Source organism: Rhea americana, unplaced genomic scaffold (genome assembly GCF_003343005.1).
Source record: "Rhea americana isolate MKP2758 unplaced genomic scaffold, rheAme1 scaffold_21, whole genome shotgun sequence".
Lineage (NCBI taxonomy): Eukaryota > Metazoa > Chordata > Aves > Rheiformes > Rheidae > Rhea > Rhea americana.
The window spans coordinates 1,115,122-1,130,490 of NW_028186258.1; the positions used below are offsets into that span (position 1 = coordinate 1,115,122).

A 15,369-nucleotide genomic window follows, 5' to 3' on the forward strand; every position below is an offset into this window, starting at 1 on the left:
TAACAAACCACTTTCAGGTCTCAAGCTGAGAGCTGATACTCCAGCTCTGTTGCAGCTCTTTCATGGAGGTCCATGCTTGGCTGCCGGCTAAGCTAGGCTTAGCTGCGTTGTGATGGGCAGCAGCTTTATCTGGGAAAGGCTCCCTTTGGTTCCCAGCCTTTGCAGAAAGCAACGGCAGCAATCTGTGAAGCAGCTGGAGAGAATAACCGCTCCGGCCTTGGGCTCTGCCAGCCCAGCTCTTAGCCCTCTTGGCTGCGTTGCTGGGTAACGCTGGCACGGCTGCCCGTGGGCAGCGCTCAAGGACACAAAGGTGCTGGTGTGCTGGGCAGGCCCGTGCCCTGCTGTGTCTGCAGGGACTGTGCAAGTGAGCTTCTCTGTATTGTGTTCACCCCTCGGGAGCCAGTGGGGCTGGGCAACGGGGGGCTTCTGTGCAGTGCTCGGGAGGGGACTTGCAGCAAGCAGATGGAAGGCAAACCAGACAAATGCGCTAAGCAATCTGTCCAGGAATTATGTCTGACCGTCTCTGTCTCCGTAGATGTCTTTGCTCTAACTACCTCTCTCCAAGACAAGACAGGATGAGCTGAGCACCAGCAAACTCAGACTCCCTAAAGAGCTGCCCAGGGCTATCAGTGAAAGACTTGAATAAATATTTAACGTAGTTGGGAAAAAAAACCCAGCATGTTTATAAGTGGACTGAGCAAACAAATCGACTGTTCGGTGTGTCAGCCCTTCGAGTACGCATGCCTGAGTTCTGCTGGGCAGAGACCTTGATGTTCAAGAAGTGTGACTTCAGAAGCTGCTGATATTAGGGCATTTGCCATGCTGTCCCTCAGTCCATTTTTCTAATGGACTGTGGTCTTTAATAAATAAAAATATCGATCGTCCCAGCTGCAAGAAGGTCAGGGCAGCCACCGCCTTTGACAGCGTCTGGGTTTGCAGTCCTTGCGGGTCTCTGCCATATGCCTAGGTAACATGCATACGGTGTGCTCCCTGCCAAAGCAGCCCCAGAAGGCTCTTGACAGCATGTGTTACTTTCTCAGGGGCAAAAAAGATAAAACTGTGCTAAAAAGTGAAGAAGATAATTTATAGTCGATCCAATTAAAATATGGTTGTTATTATCTGGCTTGAAACCTTGAAATCTGATGGAAAGTGCCAGATTTTTATTCTTAGCCTGGCAGCAAATGAAGACCATGTATAATGTCCTACAGAATCAAGTTTTAAATGAAAAGCCCCAGGTAGCTTTCATGGATTTCCTTTGTGTTCTGGAGCTAATGATCTCTCCCTGCCCTTGCCAATTCATGGCAGTACCTGCAAGACAGTTCTATGGAGCTGCAGAGATTTGCTCATGCTAATCATCTGATACAGCATCATCTTACTTGAACAAATGCAGGAGTTTCTGGACTGCAGCATCAACAACCATTGCAAGGTTAGGTGGAAAGAAAGTACTCCAGGCCTTTAATAGTGATCTTAGGCTTTGAGCTGTGTTACATTATGTGAAGTGGCCCTTCAGTGCAAGGAGATTAGGAAAATTTTGTAATGTTGTCTACTTGTGTAAGACTTCCCTAAATGATAAGGAGGGGGTGTTACTCTTGAGGCTTGTGCCTGTGCCTCTCCTTTGTACCCAGAACATGTATTTGTATGCAGAAGCTTCCCTAATTGATAAATCCTTGTTCTCTCTTTTTGTTTGTTTCCAGGACAGTCAATGTGGGACTGTAATTGATGTCAACATAGAGTGTGCTGTGAAGCTGGTAGGAACCAACTGTATCCTCTACCCTGTCAACAGCAAAGACCTGCAGCACATATGGGTGAGAATGGAGCCAAAATACATGTGGGAGCCAAGGCTTGGTTATTTGGAGGGATGATGCTGTATTCCAAGCACCATGTACAAAGGAAACATCCAGGTTGTGCAGGGTGCATCTGGAACTTGTTTTTATTCTAAACGTAGCAAAAGCCTCTTGCTGGAAGAGGACTATGCAACATCTCACCTTTTCCCCATCTGTTCCATGTTTCTGATCGCACTGAAACCAATTAGACTTGGGGGGCTAGGTTGACATCAAATCTTGTGAGAAAGCTTCTGCACTGAGACTAGCTTATTGACTTGACTGTTGCAGCCCCGTAGTAACAGCACAGTGCTTTTGAGCTCCAATATTGTTAATGTAGCAACAGATTATAAAAATTTGATAAAAGTTGAGCATATTTCTATCCAGCTGGAGCAGTCTGAGACATACCTGATTCTCCCCCTCAAGTGTGTGATTTTTTCAGACATCAAGTGGGATAGGATTTCTGTCATTCTTCCTCTGAGAAAAAGATCTGGGAGAGTGGAGCGCTGCAAACCCTTCACCAAAAATAGGCCTGTACCTAGGCTCAGTAATTTTTTGAAAGATTTTTTCAGTGTTGACTGAAGGCATGTGCAAGCACACCCCTGCTTTGCAGAGTACCTTTTGAACAGAACAAGACACTTGACCTGGAAAGTTTCAGATCTGTGGAAAAATTTAGAAAGACAGAGCTGTTTGGAGAATCCAGGCTATGTTCTGACTGTGAACTTCCATGTACTTAATTCCAGCTTGCAGCACAGCCTTGCAGTTTGTACTGAATGCTTCTGAGACTGCTATCGAGGCTGTATTGTGTGAAGACCTATTTGATGACACAAAGGATAGAGTTGCTGTTTACAAGGCTTATTTCCTGGGTGTTTTTTTTTTTTTTTTTTTTTTTTTTTTGTAGCCGTTCATGTATGGTGACTACATAGCCTATGACTGCTGGCTGGGCAAGGTCTATGATTTGAAGAACCAGGTTATCCTCAAGCTTTCCAATGGAGCCAGGTACTTCTCTCCTTTCTGTTGAAGACTGTCCCCCTTTTTCTTGGGTTTCATCATCCTGATCTATTTTAGGAGAGCTGAAAACCAGCTTGGCTTCTCATTCACATACTGGCAAATCATCTGCTTATATTTTTTCAATGTAGAGGAATAAGAATGCATATCTTTCTCTGAGACCGTCAGGGTTCATTGGTCTCTTCCTGGGAAAGGTGTTTGAAAGGCAATATTTTTTGGTTTTTATGTAATACCAACAGATCAGTTTTGCAGAGATAAGATACTTCAATTTTTAAAAATACTCTGGAAAAGTGACTGCTTAAGATGGATCACGTCTGCTCCAGGCATTTTCTCAGTAGGAGAGTATACCTTCACTGAGATGCAAGAAGGGAGGATTCTTACCTTGAAACAGCTGTGGAAGCATGGAAACTCAGCAGGCTAGCAGTTTTTTGGAGAGCAAAAAACAGCTCAGGGTTGATCCTGAGCATTGCTCAGGGTTGGTCGGCATTGCTTTATTTTCACTGTTTGTAACTGTATTAGGAATGGTTTTTTTCAGTGGAGACATAATCCTAAGTCATATTTCTAGAGAGAGAGATTTAAGCAGAGATATTTAAAGAAATATCTGATTAATTTATTTTCTACAAAGCCGGTCTGTTCCTTGTGCAGGTCAAACAGTTGCTTGGAAAGCTAAAAACCCTCTGAACTCAGTAAGTTCACTCTGTTACTGAGGCCTGTTCTGTCCAACAAACTATTATTGATGCAAGGGAAGGAAGGAACCACTGGAGGGCCAAGAAGCTTAGGTCTGGCAGCTGGGGAATAATCTGTCTGTCTTGTAAAGCGAGTGTTGACAGTGATGATTTAAAAAAAAGGGGGGGGGAGGGGGAAGAAAGAAAAGAGAAAGAAAAGAACCCTGCAGCCAGCTCTGAGTCTCTTCCTGAGAGAACTGAGTAATGCCAGAGCTATAACAGATGATTGGTGGGTGCATCTGATTCTGATTGTTTTAACTTCTGGTTAACTTGGGCTGGAAGACTCTTAAGCATGTGTTAAACTGGAAGTGAAAAATAGCTACGCTTCTGTCTGTATTGCTTGCAGTTACTGGTGCAATGTCAAACTTTGATTGGTTTCTGTTATCAACCCATGTATAGTTATGTAAAATGATGTTACTGTTTCAAAACCTCTTTCTAATAAATCACTTCAGATTCCCCCAGAACTCACTCTGGAAATAAAGCTTTTGCTGAAGCAAGTATACCTAAGTTGCCTTTAGGTTACAGTGTTGGTATGAATCACAAATGGAAGCTCTGCAGCAGACAAATCTTGCTTAATGCCTCACGTATTACTTGGATTATTTTTTTTTCTTTTTGCATGCTGAATAGAGCCTTTTAATGGAGCCAGTGTTTATCTAGCTTGTGTCTATAACTAGTTATGTTCTACTCTGGTGTGTTAAGATCCAGCAATGTACTGCTGGGCATATATATACAGACCTGCTCAGGCAGTGGCAGTAATTCTAGTGCTGTTTGCTCTTGAGGTGGATGGCTCTGGCAATGTGTCTGTGTCTCTTGTCTGTTTTCCAGGTGTTCTATGAGCACAGAAGATGGATCCAAGCTCTATGATGTTTGCCCTCATGTCAGCGACTCGGTGAGCTTCTGGTTCTCCTGAGTGTCTTTTTGATCAGCTTTATTTTGTAGGCTTTTTGTGCAGGAGGGAAGGGGAAGACAAAAACTACTATCTTTTATTAATCCTAAAAATTAAATAATACATCACAGCTGAAAAACACTTCTTTCAAGAGAAGAAAATCCAGTAGTGTAACAGGATGTAGCTTAAAGGTAATGTTAGTAATGAGCAGGTTTTGAGGAGATGTTACAATTAGTATAATCCAGCTGCTTCCCTTGCAAACAGCTTGCATAACATGCAGTCGGATCAGATGGCTGATGTCAAGGTAGTTCACTGCCTTCTCAGTACATCTGTAAGTGCTTGAAAAGGCTCTTATTTAATTTAACACTTTCAAACAGGCTCCCCTTTTGGAAAAGGGCTTATTGTTTAAAAAGTTCTGCTAGGAGCATATTTCTAGATCATGTAAAATAGACTGTGACTCTTGCTATTCTAGACAATTGCATTCTCTGAATGGAGAGCTGTCTCCTTATTGTTGTTTTCCAAATCATGTGGCAGGGCAAGTTTTGATAGCCTTTGGCCCGAGACTGGAGTTTGCTGTATAATGATGGGATGTGAACTTTCTCACCTTTAAAAGCTGACCACAGCTTGCTTGCTTCTTCCAAATGGCATCAGCAGGGCCTCACTGCATGGTGTTTTTTTTCTTTTTAGCAGCTTTACTGGGAGTTGACTGAGAGAATGGCATACGATTCTTTAACTATGCAGTCAGTCATCATCCTTCTCAACCTTCAGAGCAAATGTTCTTCCGATCTCAAACTGCATTTTTGTTAAAATTTGCCCATTGCTTGAGGAGTGGATGGAATATCAGTTTAATATGATGTGCTGCTGTTTTTTTCCTTGTTCTGTACAGAAAAGGTGTGGTCTGTTGCTAGGTGTTCTCCAGTATTTTAGTTTCTGCTACTGTGAGTTTTGCAACATGTTTTCCCCATCCTAAATCCAGGTTGTAGCAGCATCCAGCTTTTGGGTGTACCTAATTTTGAAAGAGAGGCCATTTTTAAAGCATGTGTAGTAATCTAGAGACTTGCACTTGATTTTAAACATGAGTTGTCTCCTTGGATACTCTTGATCCTTTGCTCAGAATTGCTGTGTATGTGTTAGATGCTTACCTGATTTGGATTTTTGTCACACTTATCCTTCTGACAAATTACAAGACTTGTATTTTTGCACTCAGTGTTTTATCTACCGTTAACTGCTCTGTCCGCCCCCACGTTCTAAATCTTTGACTCGTCAAATCACTCTAAATATTAGTGGAAAAGAATTCTAGGAGAGTAATTGTTCTGTTTACAGTCCTGCTTTATTTTCAAAGGACTGTCATATCAACTAACCTACCTAAGATGAGAATAATACTTTCAAACTTAATTTGGCAGGACGAGAAAAGAAGGCAGGAATTCTCTGGTTTGGGGAGCTGTAGGTGCTTGAATTAGAGCAGGGAAAAAACTGGGTGTTTTGACTACCTTGTTACTGAGAACATTTGTATGAAATCCCTATCTTTGTTTCTTGCGGATACCTTTGCTTCTCCCCCACCGAGTCATAATCCTGTATGAATGTGTGACAGCGTAGGTTGCCATAGAAACTGTTAGGTTGACTTCAGGAAAGGAATGAGCCTTAAGAGAAGGGCAACTGGCAGGCAAGACTTCTCATTTACAGTTAATCTTACTGATCGCGAATGGGGAAGAGAAATGCTGGAATCTCAGATTTTAAGAGCAAAAGCCTTTAACACTGCTTTCCCCCCCCCCCCTCCCTCACAGGGTCTTTTCTTTGATGATTCATATGGCTTTTATCCTGGACAAGTCCTCATCGGGCCTTCTAAAGTCTTTTCCAGTGTGCAGTGGCTCTCGGGTGTGAAGCCTGTTCTGAGCACAAAAAGCAAGTTCAGAGTGGTGGTAGAAGAGGTAAGGATTGACAGGCTGACACATGGCTGCTTTCTGCCCAGAATGGTTCCCTAGCGTTTTGGAGCCAAGTCAGCTTATCATGGTAACCTTCCAAGAGCAAATGCACTGTGGCTCTGTTCTTCTGATGTGACAAATTTCTCATTGTGGACTGACAGAACTCTGGAGCGTGGTTTGGCTTTTCCTCCCAAGGGTCCCTGCTGGCACCATATGAGAAGATGCAGATACACTTAGAATGTTGTACTGCTGATCATTAGGGTGGCAGAAGCACCTCTTCTGCTGAAACTTAATGTTGCGTACTATCCAAAAAGGGAGAAATCTTGCTGACTCTTTGCTAAAAGAGGGAGCAACTCCAAGTCCATTAACATATCTCTTTGTGACATTGGGCTGCTTATGTGTATGTACTGTAGCCTCCCTCCTGGGTCAGATGTCTTCTTTCTTGAAGAAGCAACTGTGGAAGCTCTGTGTTGCCCAGTGCCATGCTACGAGAGTGTTGCAGTGGTAAAACTGCTTTTTGCCATCTTAAAAACAAAAGTGGTTTTGTTTCTTTCCTATGATTAAACCTGTAGATCTTAAACACTGATCTAAGAAAGCTTCTGAAAAAATTAAATGCTCTCTCTCTCTCTTTGCATTGTAGGTACAGGTGGTAGAGCTAAAGGTTACTTGGATCACCAAAAGTTTCTGTCCTGGAGGTACTGACAGTGTGAGCCCTCCACCCTCAGTAATCAGTCAGGAGAACCTGTCCAGGTGAGATGGTTCAAAAACCCTTTTCTTGACGCCTGGCTTCCAGAGCCTGCACGGACTATGGGTGACATGCCTACCAGCTGATTAGATCAAAGCTGCTGCCTGCAGTGATTTTCCTCCTACCTGTGTGCCTGTATATTCCAGAGCTTCCAAAAAACATGAAGGGATAGCTTCCAAAATAGCTTAGCAGACACTTGAGTTACTGTTATAGAGTTGTCATTCCATTATTCTCTTCAAGTGCTCTCCAGCTGATATGGAGGAAAGTGGTGTCTGGAGACAGCTCCCTTTGTGTCCTTCCGAATGTGCCTGGAGGAGGCTTGCTCCCTCTGTGTGTGTACAAGAGGTAATCAAGGTGTGCTGCACTGGACCTAGGCTGGTACTGAGGGAGCATCTGGTGCCCTCTGCAGGCTGCTGCTACAAATATGAACTGGACAAAATTCAGAAAGAGCGAGATGAGCAATAGCACAATGCAGCATAGTCCTATCTGGAGCTCGTAAGGAAGCTGGAGAAGAGCACTCGGATGTTGAAAAATAAACAAACCAAAAAAAAAAAAAAAAAGCTAACTTCAAATGCCTCTTGGCAGCCCTCGCTGGGAGGGGGGACTAGGAGAGGACTGCTTAGTGTCCCACCCAAACCCTTTGTATTCCCACCCAGTCCCTGGTGAGCTTCCGTGTTTCTCCTTTAGCACTGTCTGTATGGAGAAGATTTGGTATTTTGTGCTAGTTTTTTGCCATCCCAGAAGAAGCACAGTTGGCATAAGGACATGCCAGTCTTGTGAAGGCTCTGGTCACTGCCAAGTTGTTACTGCTTTTGTACTTTACTCATAGCTGTCCTCCCATTCTACTAGGGTAAAGCGGCTGGGGTGCTTTGACCATGCCCAAAGACAGCTTGGGGAAAGGTGCCTCTATGTGTTCCCTGACAAAGTGGAACCTGCAAAAATCACCTGTGAATGCCCGGAGAGGAACTGTGTCCTGGGTGAGGGATCAGTCGCCAAAAAGGTACGTTGAGGGGGCAGAGGGAGATATGACTTGTCTAAGCATTTCTAGTTGCTGTGGCTTTTAAAGCAGAGGTCTTGCTGGCAGTCACGTGGCTCTGAAATGCGACTCCTGAAGTGGTAGTTGTAGAGAGTAGTGGCGGCTTGTTGCCAGCAACCAAGTCACCTTGTGCAGTGATCTCATTGTACTGGGTGAAGCATGCAGCTAATGCCACAAGGAAACATGAACAGGACCCTTGAACACAGAGGTGTTGCTTTGCAGGGATGAAGCTCTGCCCTGATAGTCAGGGCCAGTAGATGGATGACGTTTCCATTAGCGTGACCTCGTATTCCTTGTGGAGTTGAATTTCTGTTCTGTTAAGCCCTTTCTGCAATGAGACAAGAAAAGATTTTTGCTTCCTGGTCCAAATGAGTGTGTAGAAACCATAGCCATGTTCCTAGAATAGCAGGAATTAGCAGTGTGGATGGTGACCTTCCTCCATAGCTCTGTTTGTTTTGTAGATTAACCTGAGAAGCTTCTTGTGACCCTCCATAACAAAAAGTTTAAAGCATGCTTAAAGTAGCCTTGAAGAGCAAAAACTTTTTTTTGACCGGTAGAGCAGTGCTCAAGAACCAACTGGTATTTGCTCCTGGGCAGAGCAGTAGTGAGGTGGCTCTAATATGCCACCATTACCAGCATGACTCGTTCACTGGTTTGCAGAATACCCTTGTGTGGATTAAGCATGCAGAAGCCCGTGGGGAACCATGTACCCAATGTACCTAGCTAGCCATTTTCCAGGTGAGCTGCCTGTTTGAGTGTGGGGGCCTATTTTCTGACCCAGGCCTGCTTTCTGTAGGTGAGGAGGCTGCTGAAGAAACAGATAGTGAAGATCATGTCATGCTCTCCAGAGTCTCAAGCTACCAGTGAAGCCCCTGACAAAGAGTCTGCTGTAGCTGCTGACCAAAAATCAGAGGAACTTAAGCCTGGATCAAAGGCTGAGCAGGAGGACTCTTCCACCAATGCAGCGAGTGTCGGGGAGAAAAAGGAAGAGCAACCTGAAGAAACAGGGAAGGATAAGGGGGGAGCAGCAGTGCGACAACAGCAGCCGCCCTTCCTGCTGAAAGATGATGGGTCGTCTGACTACCGACTTCAGTCCATGGAGCAAGATGCCGATGACGAGGCAGCCGATGACACAGATGACACTAGCTCTGTCACCTCTTCTGCTAGCTCCACTGCCTCATCCCAGAGCGGCAGTGGCACGGGGCGCAAGAAGAGCATTCCTCTTTCCATCAAAAACTTGAAGCGGAAGCACAAGAAGAAGAAGACCAAGATTTCACGAGAGTTTAAGCCAGGAGACAGGTGAGCTGGATTTCCAAACACTGGTGTACTTGCCAGAGCCTCCTAATGTAAAAAACCCACCTCCCCAGCTTGAGTGGGGAATGGACACTGCTTGGTAGTAACCAGCAGCGATTATGTTGTGATGACTGTGCAGTAAGTGGCCTGTGTGAAGTGAGCTTGGTCCCAGTCCAGCTTCTGATGCAAGTGGGGCCGTGTGATGTGACACTGGTGCTATTCTATCCCTGCTGCGCCTCAGGGCAGCAGCAGAATATCTATGTTGTGCTAGGCTCTGCATGCACAGGAGGGGACAGGTGGATAAAGACTATGTAGCTTAAACGTGACACTAATTGGCTACTTTGTTTGGCAGCTTCTGCAGAGAGGCTCAGAACAGACTGTGATAGCATGAATGGACAGTTTATTCTCAGAGGGTTGTCTCCAGATCAGCATGGAGGTCTATGCTGGCAAGAGTTTTACTGCAGTGGTCCATGCTCTATTCTTACCTGTCTCTGTAGAGGTATCTTGGGCAGCTTTTGCCAGCAGTAGACTTCTTGGTGGCGTGCATGTGTTGATTCATGAACAATATGCACTCCTTGAGAGCTTGGTGTGCAGAGCTTTGCGCGTCTCTGCCCTGGATATAGCGGAATATTCTGGAAATAACTGGATCTCAGCAACTTTTACTTTTTCCAAGTTTGGGAAAGTTTGAACTGTTTCCGGGAGAAGCACAGATACCTGGCAGCTGGCTAGCCTGTCTTGCTGACTTCCTTGAACTGCTTAGTTGTATCTAGATCCAGCCTCAGAAACCACTAATGCAGAGAATACGTGAGAATCCTCCCAGAAAAATGACGTTATCAGGATTTGAGGAGTCCAGTATTTTGAGAATGCTGTGACATTTCACTGTCTGCTTGGGAATTTCAGTTTTGCCTATGTACCAAGAGAGCTGTTCTTTAGTCCTTGTGGGCTTTGGAGAAGTTGGGTTTGAAGGTCACAAACCTCAGCAGAACAGTATTCAAGTGTGTTGAATTGATTCTCAGTTCACTTTTCACTTCGCATCGTCCTGCTGAGTACGTGTACTTTTTAGTAAAGGTTTTGTTAAGGAGAGCCTTGCTAACAGAGCTTGAAGCTTTCAGCACCAAAGAGGTGGGAGGAAGACCTATTCCTGTGCTGCATCTGGGCAGCCAGTAAAATGAAGAAAGTTCTGTTCTTGAGACACTTTAGAGATGACTGTGTCACAGGATGTAAGAAACCTAGTTTTTTTAGAAGCAGAATATGCAAAGCAGCTGACACTTCAAAGGGCCTATGTGGCAACTGGTCACAGCTCAGTATGGAAGGGCCTTCACTGTTTGAATATTCAGGTGGAACCGGTAGTGAGACCTTCAGTAGGTATGCTGACAAACACTGCTGAGAAGTGCAGTGGATGGGCTTGCTAGTTAGTCACCAGATCTGATGTGTCAGCTCATGGGCATCTCTAGCTGCAGGGAGCCAGCTCAGCATGTGGCTTGAGCTTCATTTAGTGACTGGCTGCAGCTCTCTGGGCAGCGTGTGGACCTTTGGTTATTTTTTTTTAATGAGGATAGATAGTGATTTCTGTTAATACCAAGCTGTGAATTCTTTTTTTGTTCTGTTGGTAAAGCAGCATAAACTGCTCCACAGACAGAGCCACATCACTTTCTTGGATAGGCTGCCTTTCCACTCTCTCATCCTCAGCTGACTGTTTCCCACCAAGGAATCCATCTCTCGATGTGTTGGCCACCGTGAGCTGTTGAAGATTTCGCTTTCTGATAAGTTATTCCGTTAACTGCTGACACTACTAAAAACTTCACATAAATTTCACGTAAAAACATTTCCCTGTTGGTATTCATAAAAAGACAGCTGGGGAAAACTGTTAATTTGCCTATTCTCTTTATTTAACTTAAACAGTATAAATGCGGCATTTGCGTTTTGTCTGGAATGCCTAGCCAGCAAAATAAAGTCAGTATTTAAAGTCAGCATGGAACTGAATATCTCCTGTGCTGCAGGAGGCGTGGAAGATGTTAAGGGTTCAGTAGAACAGCCTGTCCGGCTAGCCTACAGCTCTGTTCCGTCTGGCCCCCAAGCAACTAGTCTCTTCAAACAGCTCTGAGCTCCGTGGTAAAGTACCAGCGTGTGGTCCATTGTTGTGTACTTAAGATTCATCTTTGAGCAGCAGAGAGACACCTGTGTGTGTATGAACAGCTGGGAAGGAGATTATTCCTTTTTAAACAGATTATTCCATTTTCTTCTGAGAAAGGCTGAGATAGAAAATGCTGCTTTATTTTTCCTTTCCAGTGCCATGCTCCTAGCTTCAAAGACTCCTCAGAACTGCCAGGCTAGAGAGTACTTCAGTGAAGAAAATTCAAAAAGACTTGAAGCTCCTATCATGTCTGTCCATCAGATGTAGAAAGTGGGTGCTAGCGGTCATGTTAATTTGCTTCGCTGAGAGTAAAGTGATCACAGCATTGGCTCACTGGAAAGCAAATCCTATTGCAATAAACATTTGGAGCCGTGTAACATCTACGATGATTGCGAACCTGTCAAAATGGAGCCTGCTATGTAGCTTTTTCCACTGGGACTATGTGGGGTTTCCTGACTTGTTCCCCAGTCCGATGACTTAACCTGTGTGGTGTTGTAAAATGTTAAGATCCATCTCAACTCCTGGTGTTGGCAGCTTCGTGTTCTGGTTGTGCTTGTGTGTTTTTCCTCTGGTAACTTGTTGCCTTTCTGTGTTCTCAGGGTTGCTGTTGAAGTGGTGACCACTATGACTTCAGCTGATGTGATGTGGCAGGATGGCACCGTGGAGACAAACATTCGCTCCAACGAGCTGATTCCAGTACATCATCTGGACAACAATGAGTTCTGCCCTGGGGATTTTGTGGTGGACAAAAGAGGTATTGGGTGTGAAAAACATGTTTTCCTCAGGGAACAAATATTACTTAAATGTGGTGTATTCTTCAGTCTGAATCTGTGGTGTACTTTGTAGCTCTTTTTACAGTTAATAGTACTCACTTAAGGTAGGTACAAGAGCCTAAGAAGGGACAGACAGTGATTCAGGTGCCTTTAAATAATAGTTCTTTGCTGACATGCATGTAAATACTGAGGTTGAATTGTAACAGACAATGTGAAAGGAGTAAGTACTGAGGAGCAAAACTAGGTTTCTCAGCCTTTCTGTAACTAGAGGCAGCCTGTCTTCTCGGAAGTGCAAACAGCTCTGAGCTCTGCCCTAGAATGGGAGAAGAAATTAACAACTTGTCCCAAGCTGTTTCTTCTGTATGAGTTGCCCAGCGTAGTCCTTTATTTTCCATGGATTGGTATGGGTATCAAAAAGCACCTTTTTGCATCTGTTTTCTTTAGCATACTAACTGGAGATGCTAGTGAATCTCTACTAGTTCCAGGAAGGAAAAGGCAGATTTACAGTTTGGGGATATGAAATATTGATGGCACACCATCTGATTCTTAGCTCCTCGTCTTGTAACGGGTCTAGACCCTCAACAGTGGGGAACAGCGTGCTAGAGACAGATATTGGGAAGACAGAAAGCTGACTTGACAATAAAAATAGCACCTGTTGTTTAGTTTGACCATTTCTAATGAGACTTGTAGTCTTAGTGGTATTGAGGCTTGGACGTGGTTTACGGAAGCTAAAGTCATCTGTCGGCTCTAGCTTGGCCTTTGAAAAATCTGTTTTCCTTTCTTCGTCTGTGATGCCTACAGTTCCTTGTGTCCCTCAGTTAAGGATGCCAGGAGGTGGATCTGCTGTGCTGCACAACAGTGCAGAACCAGAGAGGTGATCCAGGTCCAGCCTTGGCGCTCTTGGATCTCCTGTGCATACATATGCATGCATATGCCTGCATCCTGTCTGCCTTCTGTGTCTGTCCAGTGCATTCTTCCAGGGGAACATAGTTATTGTGGGAGGCACAGTCCTAGAGGAAGAGTTTGGCAGCCGCAGCAGCTCCCAGGGAGCTCTTTGCCATCCTGCCCACAAACTCTGCATTCTGAATCACTGTGGAGCTGGTTTAGAGAGCAAGCATGAGTGACACCTCATTTTCTCTTGATAATGGCGCTCAAAAGTGGTCCCAAAGTGAATGTGATCACCTTGTCCAGTCAGTTTGTTTTATCATCACTCCATGTCTTCATTTAATCACGTGACTTCTCATCTGAGCACAGTTTTGACTCAGGAAGAATCAAAACTTGTTGTAGGAAGAACTGTTCTTACTCATGGCATTCACAAAGGGAGGGTTTCAGCTGAAGCTTGGGACTGGCAGTCTCGGTTGCTGTGTGAAGTCTGTGCTCCTCCACTTAACCTGTCTGTTTTTTTTCTACTATTGTGACCAAAAGCTCAGAGTTCCCAGGATCCTGGCGTGTATGGGGTAGTGCAGTCTGGTGATCATATTGGCCGAACCTGCATGGTGAAGTGGTTCAAGTTGAAACCCACTGGAGATGATGTGGAGGTAAGTGCAGTAGCCAGTACCTCATACTCTGGGACCAGCTAGGAGAAACAGCTGCAAAACTGCACAAACTTCACATGGCTAAACCTGAGAGTGTTAGCTCCTCTCGCTTGAGAAAGGAAACAGTAATGTTCTGTGGTGTCACTTCAGGCTTGTAGGTGCCCTCAAGACACTGAAGACCAGTGCAAGTAGAATTCACATCACATGATCAGCTGTAGGCTCTGGTATGCATGAAGGGTTTTACTGGAGTGGTCAAATCTGGTGCGCAGCCCTCTGCCTTAGCACGAGAGATCAGATTATCTTAACTGAGCACAGCCAGTTGCACCTAGAAACAGAATACCAGTCTGGCCTACGATTATGTTCCTCTTTACTGGTTATTTCTAATGTTTGTGTCCTCCTAGTGCTTTTCCTCCAAAAGAAATAAAATGGAAGATGTTTCCTATCGATAGGCAAGCTTTTTGTCAAGCTTCCTGTTATCTTGGATTGTTTCCAAAGTAAATGCTACCCTTTAGCCCTACTGAACTCTCTTTGACAAATCTGGATGTTCAGAAGGGTATAAAAGCCACTTCTGTCTTGTGATCGTAGCAGCATAAAATCTGAAGCAAAAGGTAACGGTAAACAGACAAGAGACAGGATAGCCTTTTTCCCTTTCATTATTGTTCCTTGTTTGATGTGCCTAATGCCTGGCACTGCTGTGTAGGGAAATTGGCAAAATGTAACACGAAAAGCACTTTTAAGCGTTGAAGGCAGACTTTGAAGATCAGTGCAGCATCCTGGGATTGACGTGTTTGCATCCCTCTCCGATGTAGCTGATCGGGGAGGAGGAGGATGTGAGTGTGTATGATATTGCTGATCACCCAGACTTCCGCTTCCGCACTACTGACATTGTGATTCGCATTGGCAACTCGGAGGGAGCCGCAGCTAAGGAAGATGAGGTGAGTCCTGGGCATGCTTATGTGACCATATTGTCACTAGGAATTGGTGTTGGGACGTGAAAGAGTCAATGGGAGGCATGGCCCTGTGCCCCATGTGGAGTCCCCAGCTTGCTGATTTTATACTGTAGTGTGCCCTGTTCTCCTGAGTAACACACAAAATCTCGAAGTTTAGTGGAGATGCAACGTGGAAGTCCTTTGACTATGGTGACTGAGGCTATAACAGAGTAAAAACAAAATTGAGACAAGAATCAAACACAAGGTTGATGTTTTTAATTAAATCCTGCTTCAGACTTCAGAGTATATTCTAATGTGAGGCTTTCCTATGGATTCCTGAGCCAAGAGTAAAGGTTGATTTGTCTGGAGCTAGAGAAACCTGTTTTACTTAACTGGAAGCCCAGTCTTCACTTGTTTTCATCTGACATACCATATACATGTTTAGTTTGGATCATTGACTTGATCTTCTGGGGGAGGAAGAGGGAACAATTCATTTTGGAGAGAATATACACTCTGCTTGGAAACAAGCTTCCCTGCTGTGTCTGTAAGATCTCCAGCTTTTG

General features: G+C 44.5%; 1 protein-coding gene across 1 annotated transcript in view; it reads left to right on the forward strand.

The window, feature by feature from the left end:
• UBE2O (ubiquitin conjugating enzyme E2 O) overlaps positions 1-15,369 on the forward strand; it is a 68,084-nt gene that overhangs the window by 40,062 nt on the left and 12,653 nt on the right. The window contains exons 3-12 of the mRNA XM_085304449.1: positions 1,695-1,805; positions 2,722-2,819; positions 4,379-4,442; positions 6,224-6,367; positions 7,002-7,111; positions 7,956-8,106; positions 8,939-9,441; positions 12,169-12,323; positions 13,768-13,880; positions 14,687-14,812. Coding sequence (XP_085160575.1) covers positions 1,695-1,805; positions 2,722-2,819; positions 4,379-4,442; positions 6,224-6,367; positions 7,002-7,111; positions 7,956-8,106; positions 8,939-9,441; positions 12,169-12,323; positions 13,768-13,880; positions 14,687-14,812 — 1,575 coding nt within the window. The remainder of the gene's footprint in view (positions 1-1,694; positions 1,806-2,721; positions 2,820-4,378; positions 4,443-6,223; positions 6,368-7,001; positions 7,112-7,955; positions 8,107-8,938; positions 9,442-12,168; positions 12,324-13,767; positions 13,881-14,686; positions 14,813-15,369) is intronic.